This window comes from Rutidosis leptorrhynchoides, chromosome 8 (genome assembly GCF_046630445.1).
Source record: "Rutidosis leptorrhynchoides isolate AG116_Rl617_1_P2 chromosome 8, CSIRO_AGI_Rlap_v1, whole genome shotgun sequence".
NCBI lineage: Eukaryota > Viridiplantae > Streptophyta > Magnoliopsida > Asterales > Asteraceae > Rutidosis > Rutidosis leptorrhynchoides.
The window spans coordinates 149,599,171-149,624,839 of NC_092340.1; the positions used below are offsets into that span (position 1 = coordinate 149,599,171).

General features: G+C 35.7%; 1 protein-coding gene across 1 annotated transcript; it reads right to left on the minus strand.

Annotated features, from left to right (window-relative positions):
- Window positions 1-24,218: 24,218 nt before the first annotated feature.
- LOC139863882 (uncharacterized) lies at window positions 24,219-25,111 on the minus strand. Its single transcript, XM_071852483.1, has 3 exons — window positions 25,103-25,111; window positions 24,909-25,055; window positions 24,219-24,824 (listed from the first exon to the last, which is right to left on the minus strand). Exons 1-3 carry the CDS (start codon window positions 25,109-25,111, stop codon window positions 24,219-24,221), a joined length of 762 nt encoding a protein of 253 aa, XP_071708584.1.
- Window positions 25,112-25,669: the final 558 nt, after the last annotated feature.

Here is a 25,669-nt window from a genome sequence, read left to right on the forward strand (position 1 = left end):
TGTCTTATTAAATATTAGAATCCAACGGTAAATCAAATTTCGGTTAGGTGACCTTTATCCCGTTATTTGATTTAGCTAGGTAGTCATTTATATGACAATTGCAATCCTTTTGCAACTTCTAAATTATGGGATCATGCAATCCTTTTGCATGGCATATTTATCCCATCAACGCCTATTTGTTCCTCATGCTTCGGTGACCCTAAGTTCATGATTCCCAAATCAAGTCGTCCTACTTGTGTAAACATGTAAAATTAACATGCAAGTGGTTAGGTGACCTTTATCCCACAAGCATGTGAATTTTACCTTAACCATATTAGTTTGCTCATAACGGTTAGGTGACCTTTATCCCATTATGAGTTCACTACTATGTTCAAGTGTCCCACAATAGGATGGCGTTTAACTTGTTTTCCTTGTTTTAGTTTTAAACGGATTTTAAGTCTTTCGTTAATTCTAGTTTGAGAAAACTTTTATGCCATACACCAACATGCATTTAGTGTATGGTACTTATGAAAAACCAATTTCATGTCTTGTAATTGAGCCAATTACTTGATATAAACCATTTTATATACGTTATCCTTTTCTTGTTCTTAATAACCATTTATTAAGGTTTTTGGTTGCCTTTTTCAATTTAACCATTTAAATTGCCGTTTTGCATGTCGTTAATACGTCTAATTTAACCAATTAAATTTTCGTTTTGTTTGTTGTTAATTTGTGTGATTAATTTGTTGCAATCAAACATACAATCCATAAACATACAAACAACTACACATGCAAAATAAGTATGTTCACAATCTAGCCATTTTGGTGGACATTTGTTTAGCCGAAAACAAATGTCACCGGGTAAGGGTTAATCATACAAAGTAGGAGATTTCAAATCTCCCACTTAATCTTGCATCCATATGCTCCTTGTGTTCTTCAAGTCTTCATCACCTTGTATCTTCATTTTTACAAAATATGTATCCTAATACATTTTATCTAGAAAATGAAATTACAACCTATTCTATTTTACATACCAAATATAAAACGAATTACATAACCAAATGAAATAATTATTACAAACCAATTGAACAATTATTACATGCCATTGAATAATTATTATTACAAACCAAATGAATATAACAAATCAACCAAATATAGCATGCAATGAACATAAGGTCAAGGCATAGATTGTGAACTTCAACATGCAACCAAATATGAACCAAATGGAAGAGCCCAAACCCACTTTTGGACCCTAACCAATTCGGCATTAAACATAAACCCACCCAAATCCAACAATTTTTGCATTCTTCTTTCATGCATGTACTTAGAATGCAAAGTTTATGGGTTTTAAAACAACAATTCGAAGCATATTTCAACAACTTCGGCTCTAGATACCATTGTAGGGATTTAACAAGTTTCAATATCCTTAAAACCATTTATTAGTAAGCTTGCGGAAGCGTGTTAATATGAGTATGTTTAGCCGTTTAAGAACTTGTTAATCATTCAACCATTTAAATGTAAATCCCATGGATCAAGTTGTGAAATAATACTTACTAATTAACAAGAAAGGAAGAGTTTTATACCTCCTTAAAACAAGTTTAAGGACTGAATTGGACAGCTGCAATGATGAAGAAGAAGATGGCTTATAAGCTTCTAACTTGAAGCCTCAAACAAGTAATACCCCAAGCTTTAGTGCACCAACACCACCCTTAATGTAGTTAGGATTTAGAGACACTTGAATGACCAAAACCCAAGCTTGAATATCCCTTCTTTCTGCCCAAAAAAGTCGAACAGCAGCAGCAGTTTTGGACAGCAATATTCAGCTGTTTTGGCACTTCAAAATGTTATATCTTTTGAGTCTTTCTTTGGTCTATTAAAACTAGCATGCACTTAGGGAGTTGTGGTCTTTAAAAGTCACAAGAATAAGCATGGGTGGACTCTTCTTGGAGCCTACAAAACTGCCCACACTTACACATTTATTTTATACAAGATTCAATTTTATAAAACTTGTATATAAGTTTATAAAACTTATATAAAACAAACATGTATTTGTTACTTGCAACAATTTTATAAACCATTTTATAAAATATAACACAACATAATTATTTAAACCTATAAATAATTACATATAAATTATCCAAATAATTTATCCCAAGTGATGATATTTTAGAAAACCGATTTTCTAAAATCCAAGTGTCGCGTATTTATTTAACGATCTATTCGTTAAGATTAAATACTTATAAGGTGTCGGTAAGCTTGTTATTGGGTATGACCCGACTTGGATCATGACATATTAGCCACATTAATTTAATATGTCTCTCGGGCATACGAAATACCTTCAGTATATATATATATATATATATATAATTATATATAATAATTCTAAATATATTATTAAACTATTACATGATTTAATTATTATGTAAAATAATTTGTGATATAATAAACTTGTTATTAAAGCATATTTAGAAATATATAATAATATATTGAAAACTTGTTTAGAACATTTTATTTATATCCTTGTACCCATCAATTATAGGTACTTTTGTATCAAACATTATGATATTATTTTTAATTGTAATTAATTAACTTTTAGTGATAACCAACAAAAACTTAATCAACAATCACTAGATCCATAGTCAGTGTTACATACCATAAGTTTAAACGCATAAGTTAACTCTCATGCTTTAAGGTTAATAGTAATTACAAAAATTAACTTAATGATGTGTGACTCATCCCAGTTTGCTTTATGTACCATCTAAAAGAAAAGAAAAGAAATTAGTGTAGTAGTTTAGTAATCCTAAAGTAAAAGGCGACTGTTTCATTTTCTATTTTATATCTTCTTGAGCAAATGGATGTATATAATTCTATTATTGATTGACTGATATAATACAAAAACACTTTAAGTTTTTTTTTTTTTTTTTCTTCTTGTTGATGAGACACAAAGACAACAATAATGGTTCACGGGTTATATAGGATGGCTGATTCATTACTTGAATTACTATCTAACATAGTTGATAATTATTAATATTGTTTACTGTGTTTGTATGTACATATATGTAATATGCATATTCCTTCATCAATTCATCTATATGGTTACCTATCTCTATCTATATACGTACGTATATTATAAAATAATGAAATGGACACTGTGTTAAATTGATTGCTTTCCACACTAAATTGATAGCTCTCTATTTGCATTTTCTTAACTTATTATTCCTATATAATATTAACTCCAGGAGATATATACATATTCACAAACATTCACAAACATGTTATAAATATAAACCTTGATCACCATTCTCGGCGAACACCCATTTCTTTAACCCTTATCATCTTCACCACCACCATAATGCTTTCTGTTTCATCCCGTCACCAAGATCACCCAATATTACCACAACCATCTTCACATCAAAGCATCACCAATAATCCTCTGCAACACTAACCAAAACCTATCTTCATTCCTATTGATTCTTTTCTTTACGGTTCACCATATATAGAATCACCGTCACCCATGAATCACCTCTCACAATCTTGATCATATTTGTTGCTTGCAAATCAAATACCACGGTTGCTAACTGCCTTCTATTTCTTTTTCTTGATCAATCAAAACCCACAACCACTTTCCTTCTACACTTGTAGCTACCACGATTATTGTTGTTGTATCTGTATCGACTCAAACACAAACAATCATCTCTCCCTCTCCTCTTCTCATCCGAAAACTACCACAACCATCGATCACCTTGGTTAATGCATGGCTTCCATGAACCGGTTAAACACTTTCACCATGAAACAACCATTACTCGCCATCCACAATCATGAACACCATCATCAATCATTTTTTTTTAAAACCATTGTAACTTTATTATATGTTCCTGTCTTCGATTACCAACACCACACCATCAAGGCTGCTATTGCTATCTGTTTCGGTTTCGATAATCATCACTTACAAAAACCACTACCATCGTGACCCAACATTCAGCACCTCTTGCTGCCGCTGTTATATATATATATATATATATTTTTTTCTGTTTCTCCCATCGAAACACACCACTAGACCACACCACTATTCTTCACCTTTCATCACCGGAACCACCACCAAGAACAACCCATTCCATATCCCTTATCTTTTCTCTCTCTCTCTCTATAAACGCGATACTTTTTCTGTTTTTGCAACTTTCTTGATCGTACAGAATACTTACTACTACTACCCTTTCGTCGTGCTTCGGTTTAAATGGTCTTGAATGATACGGTTAATATAATTGAGTGGATATTAATGAAGGTATTAAAGTGTTAAAAGATATACACATGACCACATTTAAATATCCAAAGCTTTATTATTTAAAGAGCCAGCATGATGTTTTTATGATTATGATAATGAAACTTTGATTAGTGGGTGAACTGTAAAGAAAAATTGTTGAGCACTATGATTTTTAAAATACATATCACAACTGGCCACTTGAATATAATAAGGTTTTTTTTATATTCGCAATACAACAAAGAATCGTGACCATGTGTGCATAAGGGACAATTGAAGTAATAAGGCCAACACCTACTAAATTTACTAATCCCACTTGATAACCCCACTTGTTGATCTCCAAAGAAAAAGAAGCCGATATATATTTCACTAGTCTATGTGAGCTGTTAAACGAGCCATTTAAAATCATGTTATTCTTGGACTCTTGCTAGTTGGGCTTGAAAGGGGACTTGGGCCGAGCTTTTTTTTTAGGAGGCCGAATTTAAGGGAGTAAATAAATAATGGATCCATATAGTAATAGAAAAACAAAAATGGTTAGATGGTTTGTGGTGTTATTGGGATAGCGGGAGGTCGCGGGTTCGAGCCTAGGCTGGCGCATTATTTTCTTAGCCTATTCATTTTTGAGGTTCGTGAATCTGAGGTCAACCTATACTTATTCAATGACGTCATATGCATTTTTACTACAAAATACATTATGGTGAGTTTCATTACTCCCTTTTTATATATATTTTTGGGCTGAGAATACATGCGCTGTTTTATAAATGTTTTACGAAATAGGCACAAGTACTAAAACTAATTCTATGTGGGTTTAAACCAGAAATATACCCTTAGCTTGGTAACATTAAACTACTTGTCTATGTACGGTAGGCGCGAATCCTAAAGATAGATCTATTGGGCCTGACAAACCCCATCCTGATTATGGGATGCTTTAGTACTTCGAGGTTATTTTAAACACACCTGATCTGGTGTACTTCAGAGGGTAAAACATGAACGTTAAGGCTTGTTACCGGGTGCCTACAACTTATAGAATACTTTTATACACTCGCGAGTGTACATATATTTATAAACGGAAATCTTGTGGTCTATTAATATATTGAAATGATTATCATGATAACCTATGAACTCACCAACGTTTTGGTTGACACTTTTAAGCATGTTTATTCTCAGGTATGAAAGAAATCTTCCGCTGTGCATTTGCTCATATTACATGGAGTCGTTCATGGCATATAGAGGTCAGAACCTCACAATGGGACCAACTGTTGAAGACTTCATCCAGATGGATTAGGACGGGTCACTACAGGTGGTATCAGAGCGTTGGTCCTAGTGAACCAGGTCTTGCATTAGTGTGTCTAACTGATAGTTGTTAGGATGCATTAGCGAGTCTGGACTTCGACCTTAGCTGCATATTATACGTATTGTTTATCATTCCTAGTGGAAAATTTCCTGCTTAGCATTCCTAAGTCTAGACACGTCTTACTACCTTAATTGCATAGATAGTGTATTGATAAATTCATATCCTAGTGTATCTGTTACTGTAGACTTTATCTGACACGTTTCCTTAAATCCCTTCGTAATCTACGGGATCTTCTGTACTATGTATAGGTATTCTATATAATTAGAATATCATCCGATATCCAAAAATCACTTCATATCGAAAAATCCTTTATTCAATTGTACGCAATGGAACTCACAACTAGTTCAAGTCCCTCGGATTCCGATAGGGAGTCCCACTCCAGCCCCAGAAGCAGCGTCACCAGAATGAATCAACCAATCAGCCATCCTTAATTTATCTGGTGGGTTCGTAGTAGACTTAACCAATGGAGACGAGAAAAAGACGATCCTTTCCGCCCACCAACCTGCACCCTCGGCGAAGAACCTGAAGCATTTACCGGTGAACCTATCCGAAACACCATTTTTAGCCTCATCTCCAGGGTAGCTTGTCACGATTATCTTCTATCTAAAATTCTAAATCTTATTCATTCGCTCGTTCCGATCGATAATCATCCCAAAGTAATAGAAGAAGTCAACGAATTTCGCGCTCGAGTTGTAGCTTTGGAAAACATGGTGCAGAACCTACAAGCACCAGCAGCAGTACCGGCACCAACCGTACCACCAACATCAATACCAGTAACACCAACAACCTAAGTTTCAACATCCCATGCCTCAACATCTCATTCTGTACCTCGAGTATAATCATCATTCTACATGACGTTCTACATCATTTATCTTCGTTCGACATGGCGATTATGTAATTTCTAATGTTTTAGAGATTAAATATTCTTGTTCTAACGGTAAATCAAATGAGTTTAATATCATATTAACTCATAAAATCCATAATTACATCTGAAGAAAATATATATGTATATATATATTTTTTTTTTCATAAAGATTGTAATTAAAAATTCTTTCGTACAAACTGTTAATGGTGAAAATATTTTAACGGGTAGGTAATACTCGAGGAATATTTAGATTTCATATTAATAAGTTGCATTGTACATTCTTTGAATCTGATTCAACAGTCATTACTATTCTACTCACATCCACAGCTATACGAATCCGTTCACCACAGAGTAACCATTTTCATTCAATTTCATAATTGGATTTTGACTTATCAAAATCTAACAAGTGGCATAATGAAGAAAATATTGGACAAAATAAAGTTTGTTAGAAACAAACGAATTAACTAATTGAAATTTTGTTAAGAATCCACGCTAACTGTTCCAGCTAACTGTTCCTAGCTAACTGATTACATTTTATTTATCGCAATTTAATTATCGCAATTTACATTCTCGCAATTTATATTCTCGCAATTTACATTATCGCAATTTACATTCTCGCAATTTTATTTATCGTCATTTAATTTCTGTATTTATTTTACGCACTTTAAATAACGGGACACGTATACAAGGTTTCGACATATCATATTGACCCATCTATATATTTATCTTGGAACAACCATAGACACTCTATATGCAAATGACGGAGTTAGCTATACAGGGTTGAGGTTGATTCCAAAATATATATATAGTTTGAGTTGTGATCAATACTGAGACCGGTACACGGGTCACGATACGTATTAATTAATTTGAATGTTATATATTAAACTATATATGAACTATTGGACTATTGGACTACTAACTTTGGACAATAAAAATGAATTAAAATATTGATTATAATATATGAAACTAAATAATTCTTCAAGTTTGCCACTTGATTTTCATCTTAAACCTCATTCGTATCTTGACGATTACAATTTGCGTTCAAACCTTTCATGATTCTCGAAAACACCTCGATTTGATAACCAATGATCCAAATTCGTTAACTTTGAAAATACTGACAAAGCAGCGAAAGCTATAGATAGTCTTAATGGCCAAAAGCTTGACAATAAGAATGGTATGTTGGAAAAGCTCAGAAAAGTTGGAACTGAAAAACGGATTGAGCTAACCATAAAGGAAACCAAGGAGAAATACAAGTAACATACCCTAAATTCATATAACCCAGATAAATCCGGATTCGATGAAATCTTTAGAGAATATCTTGCTCCGAAGTCATGTTAAAATCTTGCGGAAAATTTTTCTTCATCATTTATCGAACTTAGAAATTCCAAAATATCATCATAAATATCTTCGATATTTCTGTGGATATTTTCATAAATATTCTTGTCCGAAATTATCTACCTCTTCGTGTTTTCTGTATTCCATTATATTGAAAATTTCTGTAAAATTTAAGTATAAATTATGAATGGTTTCTGGAGAAGTGTTGGAAATTGAAGCATGAGTTAGTATAATATAATGACGTCCGGCCAACGTGATTATATTACAGTAATTCATGATGAGTTTCTAATGGAACGTGATGATTCACAGAACATACCGTCATCATGTGCCATTTACACGACTCTTACATTCTACCCAATCTCCAAACATATTAAGAACATATCTCCTTGATAGTTCTATCTTTTCGGATATTCTGGTAATTTGCCAAATCAATATCGTGCCATTACGATTTTTTTCTTAGAACATTAACTATATTCATTTCAAAATCCATACCTACGAATTTCGGACCATTATTCGTTTGACTTGAAGTCGGGAAGAGGAGACAAAAGTATGGAACTATTGAATATAAAAGAAAATTTAAAGCTCGACAACAACATATAAATTACAAACCGTGCATATCAATACGTATTGCCACGTAAAGGCACGGGAGAATTAAAATTACTATAACCCCAAGGTAATAGTAAAAATAAATAAAATCCTCCGGTGGTAAATGAAAAAGAAGAATGACAGATATGAAAGTTAGGAGTATATCAAGAATCAGTACTGGATGGAGCATACTAATGGATGCTTTAAAGTATGAGTTGAGGGAGAAAGAATAGAGGTGTGAGTTGTAAGGAAACGACGGGGGTGGATATATAGTTGAAAATCCGACAGAGCAATCAAAACAGATGATCGCATTTAAAGCGGATCCTAATTCCCTTAATTACCGAAGAATCAAATCATATCACGAAGATTTTCTCCAAATTCCTTGAACTCCAGAAATCAACCATATCTACATCAAAGGATATGACGATACATTATTTTCTCATTTCACTCTTTTGTGATAGCTTTACTCATACTCCTCCAGTAATCGAATTGTTTTATCTAATTTAATCAATAATGATAAAACTCTATTCATCAACTCATATTCGTCATGAAAATATTTTTTTTATTGTTAGCCATGACGAGCTTACTCAAATTTCGGGACGAAATTTCTTTAACGGGTAGGTACTGTGACGACCCGGAAATTTTCGACCAAATTTAAACTTGATCTTTATATGTTTCCGACACGATAAGCAAAGTCTGTAATGTTGAAGTCCCAAAAACTTTGAATTGTGTTCATGTATTCATTTACCCTTTGACTATTCCCGACGATTCACGAACAACAGATATGTATATATATATAATTATATATAATAATTCTAAATATATTATTAAACTATTACATGATTTAATTATTATGTAAAATAATTTATGATATAATAAACTTGTTATTAAAGCATATTTAGAAATATATAATAATATATTGAAAACTTGTTTAGAACATTTTTATTTATATCCTTGTACCCATCAATTATAGGTACTTTTGTATAAAACATTATGATATTATTTTTAATTGTAATTAATTAACTTTTAGTGATAACCAACAAAAACTTAATCAACAATCACTAGATCCATAGTCAGTGTTACATACCATAAGTTTAAACGCATAAGTTAACTCTCATGCTTTAAGGTTAATAGTAATTACAAAAATTAACTTAATGATGTGTGACTCATCCCAGTTTGCTTTATGTACCATCTAAAAGAAAAGAAAAGAAATTAGTGTAGAAGTTTAGTAATCCTAAAGTAAAAGGCGACTGTTTCATTTTCTATTTTATATCTTCTTGAGCAAATGGATGTATATAATTCTATTATTGATTGACTGATATAATACAAAAACACTTTAAGTTTTTTTTTTTTTTTTTCCTTGTTGATGAGACACAAAGACAACAATAATGGTTCACGGGTTATATAGGATGGCTGATTCATTACTTGAATTACTCTCTAACATAGTTGATAATTATTAATATTGTTTACTGTGTTTGTATGTACATATATGTAATATGCATATTCCTTCATCAATTCATCTATATGGTTACCTATCTCTATCTATATACGTACGTATATTATAAAATAATGAAATGGACACTGTGTTAAATTGATTGCTTTCCACACTAAATTGATAGCTCTCTATTTGCATTTTCTTAACTTATTATTCCTATATAATATTAACTCCAGGAGATATATACATATTCACAAACATTCACAAACATGTTATAAATATAAACCTTGATCACCATTCTCGGCGAACACCCATTTCTTTAACCCTTATCATCTTCACCACCACCATAATGCTTTCTGTTTCATCCTGTCACCAAGATCACCCAATATTACCACAACCATCTTCACATCAAAGCATCACCAATAATCCTCTGCAACACTAACCAAAACCTATCTTCATTCCTATTGATTCTTTTCTTTATGGTTCACCATATATAGAATCACCGTCACCCATGAATCACCTCTCACAATCTTGATCATATTTGTTGCTTGCAAATCAAATACCACGGTTGCTAACTGCCTTCTATTTCTTTTTCTTGATCAATCAAAACCCACAACCACTTTCCTTCTACACTTGTAACTACCACGATTATTGTTGTTGTATCTGTATCGACTCAAACACAAACAATCATCTCTCCCTCTCCTCTTCTCATCCGAAAACTACCACAACCATCGATCACCTTGGTTAATGCATGGCTTCCATGAACCGGTTAAACACTTTCACCATGAAACAACCATTACTCGCCATCCACAATCATGAACACCATCATCAATCATTTTTTTTTAAAACCATTGTAACTTTATTATATGTTCTTGTCTTCGATTACCAACACCACACCATCAAGGCTGCTATTGCTATCTGTTTCGGTTTCGATAATCATCACTTACAAAAACCACTACCATCGTGACCCAACATTCAGCACCTCTTGCTGCCGCTGTTATATATATATATATATTTTTTTTTTTTTTCTGTTTCTCCCATCAAAACACACCACTAGACCACACCACTATTCTTCACCTTTCATCACCGGAACCACCACCAAGAACAACCCATTCCATATCCCTTATCTTTTCTCTCTCTCTATAAACGCGATACTTTTTCTGTTTTTGCAACTTTCTTGATCGTACAGAATACTTACTACTACTACCCTTTCGTCGTGCTTCGGTTTAAATGGTCTTGAATGATACGGTTAATATAATTAAGTGGATATTAATGAAGGTATTAAAGTGTTAAAAGATATACACATGACCACATTTAAATATCCAAAGCTTTATTATTTAAAGAGCCAGCATGATGTTTTTATGATTATGATAATGAAACTTTGATTAGTGGGTGAACTGTAAAGAAAAATTGTTGAGCACTATGATTTTTAAAATACATATCACGACTGGCCACTTGAATATAATAAGGTTTTTTTTATATTCGCAATACAACAAAGAATCGTGACCATGTGTGCATAAGGGACAATTGAAGTAATAAGGCCAACACCTACTAAATTTACTAATCCTACTTGATAACCCCACTTGTTGATCTCCAAAGAAAAAGAAGCCGATATATATTTCACTAGTCTATGTGAGCTGTTAAACGAGCCATTTAAAATCATGTTATTCTTGGACTCTTGCTAGTTGGGCTTGAAAGGGGACTTGGGCCGAGCTTTTTTTTTAGGAGGCCGAATTTAAGGGAGTAAATAAATAATGGATCCATATAGTAATAGAAAAAAAAATGGTTAGATGGTTTGTGGTGTTATTGGGATAGCGGGAGGTCGCGGGTTCGAGCCTAGGCTGGCGCATTATTTTCTTAGCCTATTCTTTTTTGAGGTTCGTGAATCCGAGGTCAACCTATACTTATTCAATGACGTCATATGTATTTTTACTACAAAATACATTATGGTGAGTTTCATTACTCCCTTTTTATATATATTTTTGGGCTGAGAATACATGCGCTGTTTTATAAATGTTTTACGAAATAGGCACAAGTACTAAAACTAATTCTATGTGGGTTTAAACCAGAAATATACCCTTAGCTTGGTAACATTAAACTACTTGTCTATGTACGGTAGGCGCGAATCCTAAAGATAGATCTATTGGGCCTGACAAACCCCATCCTGATTATGGGATGCTTTAGTACTTCGAGGTTATTTTAAACACACCTGATCTGGTGTACTTCAGAGGGTAAAACATGAACGTTAAGGCTTGTTACCGGGTGCCTACAACTTATAGAATACTTTTATACACTCGCGAGTGTACATATATTTATAAACGGAAATCTTGTGGTCTATTAATATATTGAAATGATTATCATGATAACCTATGATCTCACCAACCTTTTGGTTGACACTTTTAAGCATGTTTATTCTCAGGTATGAAAGAAATATTCCGCTGTGCATTTGCTCATATTACATGGAGTCGTTCATGGCATATAGAGGTCAGAACCTCACAATGGGACCAACTGTTGAAGACTTCGTCCAGATGGATTAGGACGGGTCACTACAATCATCCTGGCAAGGCTAATGTTGTTGTAGATGGCTAGAGTAGGAAGGAAAAGGCTAAACCTCTCAGAGTTAGAGCATTGAACATGACTGTCCAAAAAACCTTACTTCTCAGATATGCGATGCACAACTAGAGGCGTTAAAAGAAGGGAACATTGCTACTGAGTCACTTAGAGGAACATATAAGAAGTTTGTAATTTGAGAAGATGGAACCCGATACTTCATAGATAGAATTTGGGTACCGAGATTTGGCGGATTGAGGAAATTAGTGCTAGATGAAGCGCACAATACAATGTATTCTATTCACCATGGATCCAACAAGATGTATCAATATCTTAAGGAACTGTGCTGGTGGCCTAATATGAAATACGATATTGCAACCTATGTTGGTACGTGCTCAACCTGTGCTAAAGTCAAGGCAGAACATCAAAAACTATCAGGACTGCTGACACAGCCAGAGATTACCCAGTGGAAATGTGAATGTATTACTATGGATTTCATTACTAAGTTGCCCAAGACTGTGGGAGGTTATGATACGATTTGAGTTATCATTGATCGTCTGACAAAGTCAGCTTATTTTCTACCAATTAAGGAAATGGATAAGATGGAGAAGTTGGCACAGATCTATATAAAGGAAGTGGTTTCCTGACATGGAGTGCCGATATCCATTATTTTCGACAGAGACATTAGATTTACATCTAGATTCTAGAAAGCATTGGAGGAGGCAATGGGAACTCGTTTAGACATGAGTACAGCTTATTACCTACAAACTGATGGTTAAAGCGAGAGAACAATCCAAACACTAGAAGACATGTTAAGGGCATGTGTTATCGATTTCGGAAATGGATGGGATAGAAATCTACCGTTAGCAGAATTCTCCTATAACAAGAGTTATCACGCAAGTATAAAGGCATCGCCTTTTGAAGCACTGTATGGCAGAAAGTACAGATCACCCGTATGTTGGACTGAGTTAGGGGATAGTCAATTGACTAGTCCTAAGATCATACACGAAATAACTGAGAAGATCGTGCAGATACAAGAGAGACTGAAAACAACGCGAAGTTGTCGAAAGAGTTACGCCGACGTTAGAAGGCGAGATTTAGAATTTCAGGTTGGAGATAAAGTTATGCTCAAGGTATCACCCTGGAAGGGTGTAGTGCGTTTTGATAAAAGAGGCAAGCTAAGTCCGAGATATATTAGACCATTTGAGATCACCGAGAGAATTGGACCGGTAGCATACAGATTGAAACTACCGCAAGAACTCAGTGAAATTCATGACACTTTTCATGTTTCTAACTTGAAGAAATGCTTATCAGAAGAAAGTTTGGTAATTACTTTGGATGAGATACAAGTTGATCCTAAGATTAATTTCATTGAAGAACCTATTGAGATTATGCATCGTTAGGTCAAGCGGCTAAAGCAAAGCAGAATCCCGATAGTTAAAGTTCGATGGAACGCCCGTAGAGGACCAGAATTCACGTGGGAGCGAGAAGATCAGATGAGACAAAAGTATCCGCAACTGTTTCCTGAGGAGTCTATTACGGCGGACATGCACTAAAATTTCGGGACGAAATTTTTCATAACAGGTGGGTAATGTAACAACCCGACTTTTTCCGTTACTATCGTTACTTGTCCGTTAAATATTTAATGGTGTTTCCTTAGAACATTATGTGTTTAATGGAATTAAATGCATACTTGATCCTATGGGATTACTTGAATTAATATGTTATATTAATTTATGAACTTGTTTCGGATAATGAAATAACTAGAAAACGATACGATTAAGTTAATCGCCTAGAAAACTTTTCAGTTTACGGACCTCAGAAAAACGATAAATAATTATTTTTAATAATTATTGACTTTACAAAAAAATATATTTAATTTACTATCTATTTAGTAAATTAAACCCGGTGATTTCGTTTCAATAACTAGTTAACGTTTCGCAGACCCGGTACGGTTAACGGCACTCGAAACGGACCACACGCACATGAGTATTTAACAAAAACCGAGCCCGAAATCCCACTACTAGGAAATTCGGCCGAACCCCCTAGTGGACTCCTTGTTTTGTTGTTTTGGACTTATGGATGATTACTTGTGGCCCTTTAGTGGAATTAGGCCCTAAACCCGACATATAAATAACAAGTATACCCCAAAAACCCTCATTCTATTTTTTTATACCAATTGTTTCCCCTCTCCTCTCCTCTTTTTGTCGACATCAACACACACCCACACACACATACCAAAACTCAAAATTAGGCAAAGTCTTGAAGATCAACGTTGTTCCTATCGTCGTTCTCTACGCATACATACTTGCAATTTGTGATTTTGAGGTATAATTGAAAACCATAATTTTTCTAGATAAGTTTTTTATTCAATTTCATAGTGTAATCAAGTCTAGTGCTCAATTGATTGCGTATAAAGTTGTCGTTTGTCGTTAATTTGCTCGATTGTTGTCGTTTGCATGTATCACGAATTTGTATATTATGAATCTGATTAAATTGGTTTATGAACTGATCTTGTATTGTATTTAGATGAATAGATCTCGAAAAAATAATAAGTTTGGACTTTGATTTTTGATGTGACGTGGGGATACCATACATAACTCTCTAAATTTATACAAGGTGAAAATATTACAAAAAGCACGCACAATCTTTCGAGCACTTAAAACCCGGTTATTATAGCACTTAATGTAAGTATTCTTATCAAGTTCGTCCCGTGAGAGCGGTGTAAATTGTGTATTTGAAACTAATAGTTATCCTAGGGGTTTGTTTGATTGTAGGGGGGGGGGGGGGGGTTGCGAGAGATCTTAACTAACAACTAAACTTTGCAATAAACAAACTAAAATTTAAATAGCAACAAGTAGCAAGTTATCAAGAAATGAGAATAAATCAATATGATAAAGAGTGTTCACTTATCTAATCCTCTTTATGCTTAGATGGGCCTTTGTTTTACCCCATTTTGTTATCGCTTAAGTTGTTTGAACTAGTAGATATTCTTAATCCAATTATACCTTGCAAATTCACATAAGCTTAGTATCATAAGATCAAGGAGTGTATGAGTTGATTATTGAGATTATGCTCGGGTTAAAATCACTTAAAACACTTTAACCACCAAAGTCACCTAAGATAGTCAAACACCACTATGATGAACAAATTTCAATTGAAAACGAACTTAGACTAGAAACAAAATCACTTGAAATCCCTATTCTAGTTGTCTAGATCACCTAAGGTGTTGAAGCACAAGTTGATTCACTACTCAAATCACTTAGAGAGCTACTCAACCTATGTAATCAAAGTAAAACCAATAACAAACATAGCAATAAACCTCATAGCTAACTCAATAACACTAGCTCATGTATTTTCATTCAAAACAACCTCATTTAATAGATTAAGGGCACATTTTTTGCATTAAAGATTCATAGATACGCAAACACAAGTGATTTAGCTACTCATAGCAAAGATTACACTAGCAATAATCATAAAAGCATCAATAAACATCATCTTGAGTGATTATAAGCAAAGATTCAAAGATAAATGAAGATAAACAAAGATTACAAGTAAAGATTCAAACTAGATGAAGATAAAGTGAAGATTACAACTAATTAGTGCAAAATATGTAAGAGTAAAGTAAAGATTACAACCCAAAATGATAACAATAGAAAGATCTAGCAATAATGATGATGAAACTTGAGCTTGCTTCCTCCAAATCACCTTAGAACTCTAATGGATGATGAAATTAGGGTTTAGTGTGTGAAATTCGGACTAAAACTGCAGCTCTCTTGAAAAATGACCTATCACTTTCTATTTATAGTGGTGAAAAATTGGGCTGAAATAGCGTCAGGAGCGCCGCTTCTCCTTCAGGAGCGAAGCTTTTGGCTTGATTCTGGAATGGTGCTTTTATTGCAAGTGCGTCGCTTTTGGCTTGACAGGAGCGATGCTTTTGGCTTGAAGAATGGCGCTTCTGCTCATTGAGAAGAAATGGAGACAAATCGTGTGTAATTGCGTCGCTTTTAATAATGGTGCGGCACTTTTGGGCTTTGAGGAGCGACGCTCCTTGACAGGAGCGGCGCTTTTTGAGCTGTTTCCTACACTTGTCATTTTCTTTGCACCTTTTGAGCATTTCTGGGTCAATTTTACACCAAGTTAGGCATTTTGCCTTGAGTTGACACTTTGGCGCAGGAAAACAACTTTTTAGCCCAACGAACATCAAAACCGAATAAAATGAGGTCGATACTGCGTAATAAAACATATCTAAATGGAGCAATATCAAACCCCCTACATTTGAACCTTGCTTATCCTCAAGCAAGCAAATCAATAGAACAAGGCTTGGAGTAAATTAACATTCAATGATTAAAGCCAAAGTGAAATGATTAGGCAACAAGTGATACCTTTAAGAATGAGCACTTCGTTGGCTATAATGAACTCCAAAACCCTTTAAAATCGTCGAGGACCAAGCATTCTTCTACTCTCCTTATTCCATTAGTGACATGAGCACAAATCAGCGCTTCCATAATCTTCAATCACCATGAAATCAACTACAATTCAAACCTAGGTCTACCTGAAATAATCATTCCCCGGTCAAAGTCAACTACATCACCTAAGAGGTCTTCAAACACCAAATCATCAAGCCTAAGATTTTTCACAATCAAAACTTTGAACCCCTTGACTTTGACCAATTATGTAGGATTCGCGGGATAGCCATCAATTCAACCAAATCAAATACCAACGCTATTCACAATATAATCAACTTCACCACAATACAAAAAGGGTGACTCAAAATATAGGCAACAAGCTTAAATCACCATAAAGCTCACAAAATGTACCCAAATTGAGAATGGGTCATGAAAAATCATCAAAGTTACCGTTCGCCAAGGATTCCTTCGTGTAACAAGCATATACCCCGATAAGTATGATCCTTTAGTCAACCCCGCGATAGCTATCCCTCTTCCACCTCCATGCCCTCAAAACACCTATTTTTCGTCAATTCCAAATATAATATCTTCATTTCCAAGTTTAGGGTTAAGGTGGGTGCGCCAAAGCTAGGGGACTAGGTACCCCTATCTTTATTGGTCAACCCGGGCTCGGGTCAACCGGCACTCATCAAGCTTTCTATCATAGTAGGGCGAAAGCATTGACGGAGGTTCGTGGAATTAGGGCCCCACGTGGCTAAAATAAGAGATCCATCAATTCCAAATTTTTTGGGCAGAATTTGAATTCCTTGACGAGCGGGTGTGAGCCACTCAGGATTGATAAAGATGAAACCTTTACCACCCGGCTAGGGAGACTTTACTCCCTAAGTGAGACAAACTTAACTTGGGAGACTTTAATCCCAAGCTTGGAACAAAAATTTGACTTGAAAGACTTTACTTTCAAGTTTGGTACCCGAGAATACTTGGAAGACTTTACTTCCAAGTGTTTGTTGTTCTACTTCCCATATAACAAGCTTTTATGCTTATTTTAAGAAAAGGTAGGAAGTAGTTACTACTTTTCTGTTAGTTGAAAGATCAACGGGGTGCCATAGCTTTTGGCTATGGGTTGTGTTGTCTAGTAACACTAGCATGAAGCCATTACTCTTCATCAAGAAGATAGCACACGTTGAAGCTCGGTGGCTCCTCTTCCCACAGTATGATACATCAGTTAAACCATCTTGAAATAATGAGACAACCAATGTCAATATGAAATGGTGTGGATTAGGAAGTGTCCCACACCAAGTAGTACGAAATTCGGGAGACTTTACTCCCTACCAAAGTGGATGGACTTGAGTCATCCGGAAGTGTTAAAGCACGAAGCTTTAAACACTTAGTTTTTTGAAGCAATGCGCATGAAAGACTTTAACTTTCAAGCACAAGTTTTGATTTCTTTTTGAATTTTATCATTTGGAGCATAAAATCACATGAAAAGTGAAAGATTTTACTTTCACTTAGTATTGCAATTGCCAACACAAGGGAAGACTTTACTTCCCAAATTTTGGAGCACAAAGGGAAAAAGACTTTACTTTTCCCAAAAATTTTGAAAATTTCACAAGTTTTAACCATTTTAAGTGTTTATGATGTAAGTTAATGTAATGGTTAAAATCTTGTTCCAAAAATTGATCAACAATGCAAGTTTTAATCTCATAGAGTATATGTGACAAGTTTAACCCGAAAATGTTCAAAATGACCCGAGATTTACTCTCCCCCTACATTTAGTTTGATGCAATGCCCTCAGTTTATTAAACAAAAAATTTTCAGAAAATTGAGGGACATTTTGAATTAGAATAGAGAAGAGAAGAGAAAATAAAAACCGGATTAGATCAATTGATCTTTGTTGTCACCATTCGAGAAACTTAATCACCAAAGAAATGCAAGTCGATGAGGTTGATGCCTGAACTTAATGCCAGGCTTGGATCAATCATCAATAATGTGTATCCTGCCACTAAGAACCACAACAAGCTAGAACATACAAATAACCACAAGAAAAACCATGCACGCGCATTGTTGAATTATTACTAACATTGAGATGATCTTGTGTGAGAGTAGCAATATGGGTCTACTACCTCACAACGAATCAATAATTCCAAGTTTCACACACACAATGCCAAATAAAGTTAAGTTACATGCAAATTCATAAGATAAATTGTTTCACAAACCATGATGAGGATTGATTATCGAAATACTACATATTGTTTGTTTGCCACCTCGGGATGCTTACGAATGCACTCTTGATAACCCAAACACTCCATGGGAGAATCTTCCGACTCATTGAAATTGACTTTCAAAAACTTAGCGATTCGAGTCACGTAGTGACCACCAACACTTGGAAGCTCCGACTTCTTGCCACTTGGGTCAAAGAGATAACTTGCGATAAGGTTGGGAATGTGAATGTACTATTTCTTGTAGATACTATGAATCAATCAAATATCGAACATTGTCATCTTATCGACATCCTCCGTTCGGTGGAAGACCGATTTGGCAAAGAACCTTTGGATGTAATGAAGTATGGGGCTTTTGAGTGAGCCAGGAACTTAATTAGTGGGGGTTAACTTTTCATAACTAATTTCACTCCATGATTTCTTGGGATCAAACTCATTTGGGTTGTAGGTTTCACATTCCCCAAGTATTCGAAGGTAGAGGCGGGATCCCAATCGGTGTAGTGTCCTAGACATGCTATGAATTAAGCCATGCTCATTTGCCATTCCGCACCCCTAGCCTAAATCTTAGGTTGTTGCGGATCCATGGGGAGATGACCTTGAAATTAACCCTAAGAGTAGCTATGAACTCAGGGGTTAGCAACGGGTAAACGCTTTCTTTCATGTAATGGAACATCTCCCATGGGCGCTTAACCTTATTACCCTCTTCAACCGTGAATGTTTCCCTAATTTGATGACCTAACCCCGCCAATTCAAAGTCGGTCCAATTGATGTACTTGGCCGGCAAACCGGCATGTGAATCCTATTAACCGCTTGACATTGAATTGTTTCATCCGGCAAAAGCATTTGCAACCATCATGGGCATCGGTGGACTTTTCATTCCCTTCTCCTCTTAGAGTACTTCCCTGAAATAGACTCAATCAAACAATAAATGCACAAACAATTTCATGACGTTAGCGTGAAGTGGTTATCTCACTTTCAAAAATAAATGGGGTACGACGCCCCCTACATTTAATTCAAGACAAAAAGCTTCATAGACAACAAATATGTTCAAAATTGCTCACATGCAAAAGTCAACTTTTAGTCAAAATTCAAAAGTCAAATTAAGATTAAGACTAGTCGCATGCAAAATTGTAAAGCAATTACCCATAATGTCTCAATTCTCATCATACACAAGAAGCTTTAATCATAAAGTTACCCAATTTGGTCAAACAAAGTCAATATGCAAAAATCAAGAACCCTAATTCCAAGTTAAGCCCATACAAGCAAGAAAGTTTGATTCTTTCTGATTTAAGCATATTATAGAAGTGTATTGCAACCAATTTCATCATTAAACTCTCAATTAATCATCAAATTCAAAAACCCCCAAATTGGGATGAACCCTAGAAATTCAAGATTCAAATTTGTGAAATCAAACATATAAATCATGTTAGGAATCATAAGAATAACTAGAATCTATCACCAATTTGACACAATAATCATCAAATGTTTAAAGATCTAACAACAAGTAAAAGTAAGAGCATAGCAAGAATCATGCAATAAGTTAAAGAGAAATGTTAATGAAACATAGATCTTACATGACTCATGTTAGATGTTGATAAAAGTGCAAGAAATCTTCACAAAAGATGTTAAGTTGAAGCCAGAGTTCGAATTTTAGCAAGCTTAGCCGTTTTAGAGAGAGAGAGAAATGAAGTGGGTGAATGAAAAATTAGAAATTTTCTGAGTTTAGTCGACTTTTAAAGTACCAAGTACAGGAGCGGCACACCTGATATAGGAGCGTCACACCTGGGATCAAAAAACGTCGCTTTTCAAAAAAAAAAGAGCACCACTTCTAGCTACTGATCAAAATTGATCAAAAATCACCACCAAAAGTGTTGCACCTGAAACAGGAGTGTCGCTCTTGCAATGTAAAAAGCGTCGCTTTTCTAAGAAAAGCGTCGCTGCTCAACCTGGAGCAGTTTTTCACAATTCAAGTTCAATTCGACTCATTCACAAGCTATTTTTGACATTTTGCAGTTTTCCCATATGCATGAAATGCAAATGCAACTATCAAACCAAAATATCATACAATCCTAAATGAGATGCAAGGTAAAAAAAAAGAACATATAAACAATTATGATTGTTTTTGATCATGAGTCTATCACTTGACTCGTTTTGCCACAAAGATGTTACATGGAGTAAAGCTTGATGTCATCAAGCTCAAAAGCATTGACTTCATCGTTGTAAATCTTGAGTCTATGACCGTTTACTTTGAAGGTGTTTCCATTCCCAAACAATTCTACATGACCCGTAGGGTATGCTCTCTTGACCACATATGGACCCGACCACCTAGACTTAAGTTTCCCCGGTGAGAATTTGAACCTTGAGTTAAAAACAAGCACTTTGTCATTCAGGTGAAATTCCTTGAGGCCTTTCAATCGAGCATCATGCCACTTCTTTGTTTTCTCCTTATACGACAACGAATTCTCGTATGCATCTAACCTTAGTTCCTCTAACTCATGAAGTTGCATGACTCGTTTTTTTCTTCTTTTGATTTGGTCAAATCTAGGTTAACCTCCTTTAATGCCCAAAATGCTCTGTGTTCAACCTCCACCGGGAGGTGACAAGCTTTACCATACACTAGTCTAAACGGTGTCGTTCCTATAGGAGTCTTAAAGGTGGTCCGAAATGCCCATAATGCATCTTCTAGCTTAGTGGACCAAACCTTCAGGTTGTTTTGAACCGTCTTCTCTAGAATCCTTTTCAAGGCTCGATTAGTGTTTTTTACTTGACCACTAGTTTGGGGATGGTAAGGAGTCGAGAACCTATGCACTACACCATATTTTTCCATGACTTTCTCCATAAGATGGTTCGCGAAATGTGCTCCTCGATCCGAGATCAATGCTTTCGGAACACCAAACCTAGCAAACAATCTTTTTAAGAATTTCACAACGACTCTTGCATCATTCATTGGCAAGGCTTTAGCCTCGGCCCATTTCGAGACATAATCAACCGCTACTAAAATGTAAAGGCATTTATTCGAGTTTGGAAATGGCCCCATGAAATCTAGGCCCCATACATCGAATACCTCACATATTTGAATCCCGGTTTGAGGCGTTTCATCCCTTTTCGAAATGGAACCGGACTTTTGACATGAATCACAATGTTTTACCAAATCGTGGGCATCCTTAAATATAGTGGGCCAATAGAAACCCGAATCGAACACCTTTTTCGCGGTGTGATTCGGTCCAAAATGGCCACCTGTGGGCCCACTATGACAACTTTTCAAAATATCTCGGGCTTCTTGCCCATACACATACCTTCGGATCACTTGATCCGCCCCAATGCGAAACAAATCCGGGTCGTCCCAAAAGTAATACCTAAGGTCATTGAAAAATTTCTTCTTTTGTTGATACGAAAGACCTTTTCTTAAAACATTTAAAGCTAAGTAGTTTGCAAAATCGGCAAACCATGGGACCTCATCAATTAACTCAATTTTCATCAAATGTTCATTCGGGAAAGTATCCCGAATTTTGGACTCATCTAATTGTTGTAACCCGGGGTTGTCTAACCTAGACAAATGATCGGCCGCCACATTCTCTGCCCCCTTTTTGTCCTTAATCTCTATATCAAATTCTTGCAAGAGAAGAACTCACCTAATCAACCTATGTTTTAAATCTTGTTTTTGAAAAAGGTATCGTAACGCGGAATGGTCCGTGTATACGACCGTTTTTGAAAGCACAAGGTAAGAATGAAATTTGTCAAAAGCAAACACTACTGCGAGAAGTTCTTTCTTGGTAGTAGTGTAGTTTAATTGTGCCCCGATCAATGTCTTACTCTCATAGTAAATCGTTCAAAAATGTTGGTCAACTCTTTGACCAAGGATCGCCTCGAGCGCATAATCGCTAGCGTCACACATCAATTCAAAATCTTTATCCCAATCGGGAGAGATTAGAATCAGAGGGTTAATGAGCTTTTCCTTAAGCAAGTTAAAAGCCTCGATACAATCATCATTAAATAAGAAAGGTTGGTCCTTTTTTAGCAATTAGGTCATCGGGTCGAGCAATTTTAGAAAAATCCTTTATGAATCGGCGGTAGAATCCCACGTGTCCAAGAAAACTTCGGATTGATTTGACATCCGAGGGTATGGGTAAGTCTTTTATCGCGGTGACCTTGGCTTTATCAACCTCGATTCCCGCTTTAGAAATTTTATGTCCCAAAACCACCCCTTCATTTACCATAAAATGGCATTTTTCCTAATTAAGCACTAGATTAGTTTTCTCACAACGTGTTAACATTTTATCAAGGTTATGGCGACAATGGTCGAAAGAGTCTCCAAAAACCAAAAAATCGTCCATGAAAACCTCCATGGAATCCTCTATCATATCTAAGAAAATCGCAAGCATACACCTTTGAAACGTCCCCGGGGCGTTACACAACCCGAAGGGCATCCGACGATATGAAAAAGTACCATATGGGCATGTAAAGGTCATTTTTTTGGTCCATGGGGTCAATGGGGATTTGGAAGTATCCCGAAAACCCGTCAAGAAAAAAATAAAATTCTTTTACACTTAAACGCTCGATAATTTGGTCGATATACGGGAGAGGGAAATGATCCTTCCTTGTGGCGTCGTTTAAATGCCGATAACCAATACACACTCGCCATCCCGTGATGGTTCGGGTCGGAACAAGCTCATTTTAGTCGTTTAAGATCACCGTGGTCCCACCCTTTTTGGGAACCACTTGTACGAGACTCACCCATGGTGAGTTCGAGATGGGGTAAATTAGGCCCGCGTCTAATAATTTAATAACCGCCTTCTTCACAACCTCTTTCATATTAGGGTTAAGCCTTCGTTGTCGTTGTACAACCGGTTTGTAATTCTCCTCCATGAGGATTTTGTGAGTGCAATATCATGGATTTATCCCCAGGATATCCGTGGTTTTCCACGCAATTGCTTTATGATGAGAATTGAGAAGTGAAACAAGCTTTGACTTTTGGTCAACGGTGAGTCTTTTAGAGATGATCACCGGAAGTTGACCTGATTCTTTTAGGAAAGAATACTCTAGGTGCTCGGGGAGCTCTTTAAGCTCAAGAGTGGGAGGTTCTTCCCATGAGGACTTGATTCGAAATCTATCCTCATTAGGAATAGCCTCAAATGAATCTTCCCGAATTGTTTCACTTTCAAGCTCATTATCATCGACACTAACATTCATTAATTCATTAAAATTGGCTTCTAAGTCCACAATATCACTTTAAAAAACTTGGTTGAACCCCGAGGTATCAACCCCCAAAAGCTTTTCAAACTCTTCATCAACATAAAGGTCAATATGGTCTAGGGCATAACACTCATCATCATCGTTGTTGCTTGGTTGCTTCATAGCTTCCCGAATATTTATGGTCACACGCTCTTCACCGACTCCAATGTTGAGTTTATTGTGTTTTACCAAGATGATGGTGTCTGCGGTTGCAAGAAATGGTCTACCTAAGATGAGGGAGACTTGAAGGTCCTCCTTCATCTCCATGATAACAAAATCAACCGGGAACACCAAGGAGTCAATGCTAACCAAGATGTCCTCGGCAATTTCAATAGCAGTGTCAAACGAATGGTTGGCCAATCTTATACGAATTCGAGTTGGTTTAAGAGGTCCAAGGCCAAGTCTTTCATAAAGTGAGTGGGGCATTAGGTTAATGCTTGCTCCCAAGTCAGCTAGTGCATTAAACACTTTCGATTCACCAAACTTACATGGGAAAACAAATTTTCCCTGATCACCTAACTTTTTAGGGATTCTTGGCCTTGATGCAAGTATCTTATTACACTCCTCTTCAATAAAGAATGATGTTTCCTCATGATATTTACCCTTTTAAGAGATTAACTCCTTAATGAAGCGTCCATAATTGGGTATCCCTTTGAGCATATCGGTAATAGGCAAGTTGACCTACACATTCTTCATCATATCTTGGAACTTTTTGTATTGAGCCGCCAACTTGTCCTTCCTTAAAGCTTTTGGATATGGAACTGGCCTTGTAACCTTCAAAGGCTCTTTACCCTTATCCTTACCCTTTTCATCTATACCCTTTTCATCTTTACCCTTTGCATCATTACCATTGACTCCGGTTGCATCAACCTTTTATTTACCCTTCTCATTGCTAACCCCGATTTCCTCCTCAATGAAGCTTGGTAGTGGTTCTTGGGTGATAAAGGGTTGTGGTTGTGGTTCTTCAACTCCTTGAGTGGTTAGACCACTTCGAGTGGTTATGGCATTAACGTTTTCATTTTGGTTTGGGTAGTTAGGGTTTTGGTTGTTGTTGCTTTCAACAGGAATGACCCTTGTAGTATTGTTGTTGTTTGGGTTTTGGTTTTGGTTTTGTTGTCGGTTATTGTTGAAATGTCCCGTTCATATTGATTATAAACGTTCCATATTAATTGATTTCGTTGCGAGGTTTTGACCTCTATATAAGACGTTTTTTAAAGACTGCATTCGTTTTTAAAACAAACCATAACCTTTATTTTATCAACAAGGTTAAAAAGTCACCACTTAGATTATCCAGAAATGATAATCTAACAAATATCACACTTACACACTACCAATACATATTGGTTTACAAATATTAATATGTTACAACAAAATAAATCTCGAATGCAGTTTTAAACAATATTATACAAGCATGCTGACAGCAAATCTTATCCATATAATAGCATGCA

Coding starts and splice junctions, on each gene's coding strand:
- LOC139863882 (XM_071852483.1), bottom strand. Junction 24,825..24,908: donor TCCAAGATATGATGAAGAAT/GTGTAGGTCAAC, acceptor ATCTCTTAAAAG/GGTAAATATCATGAGGAAAC.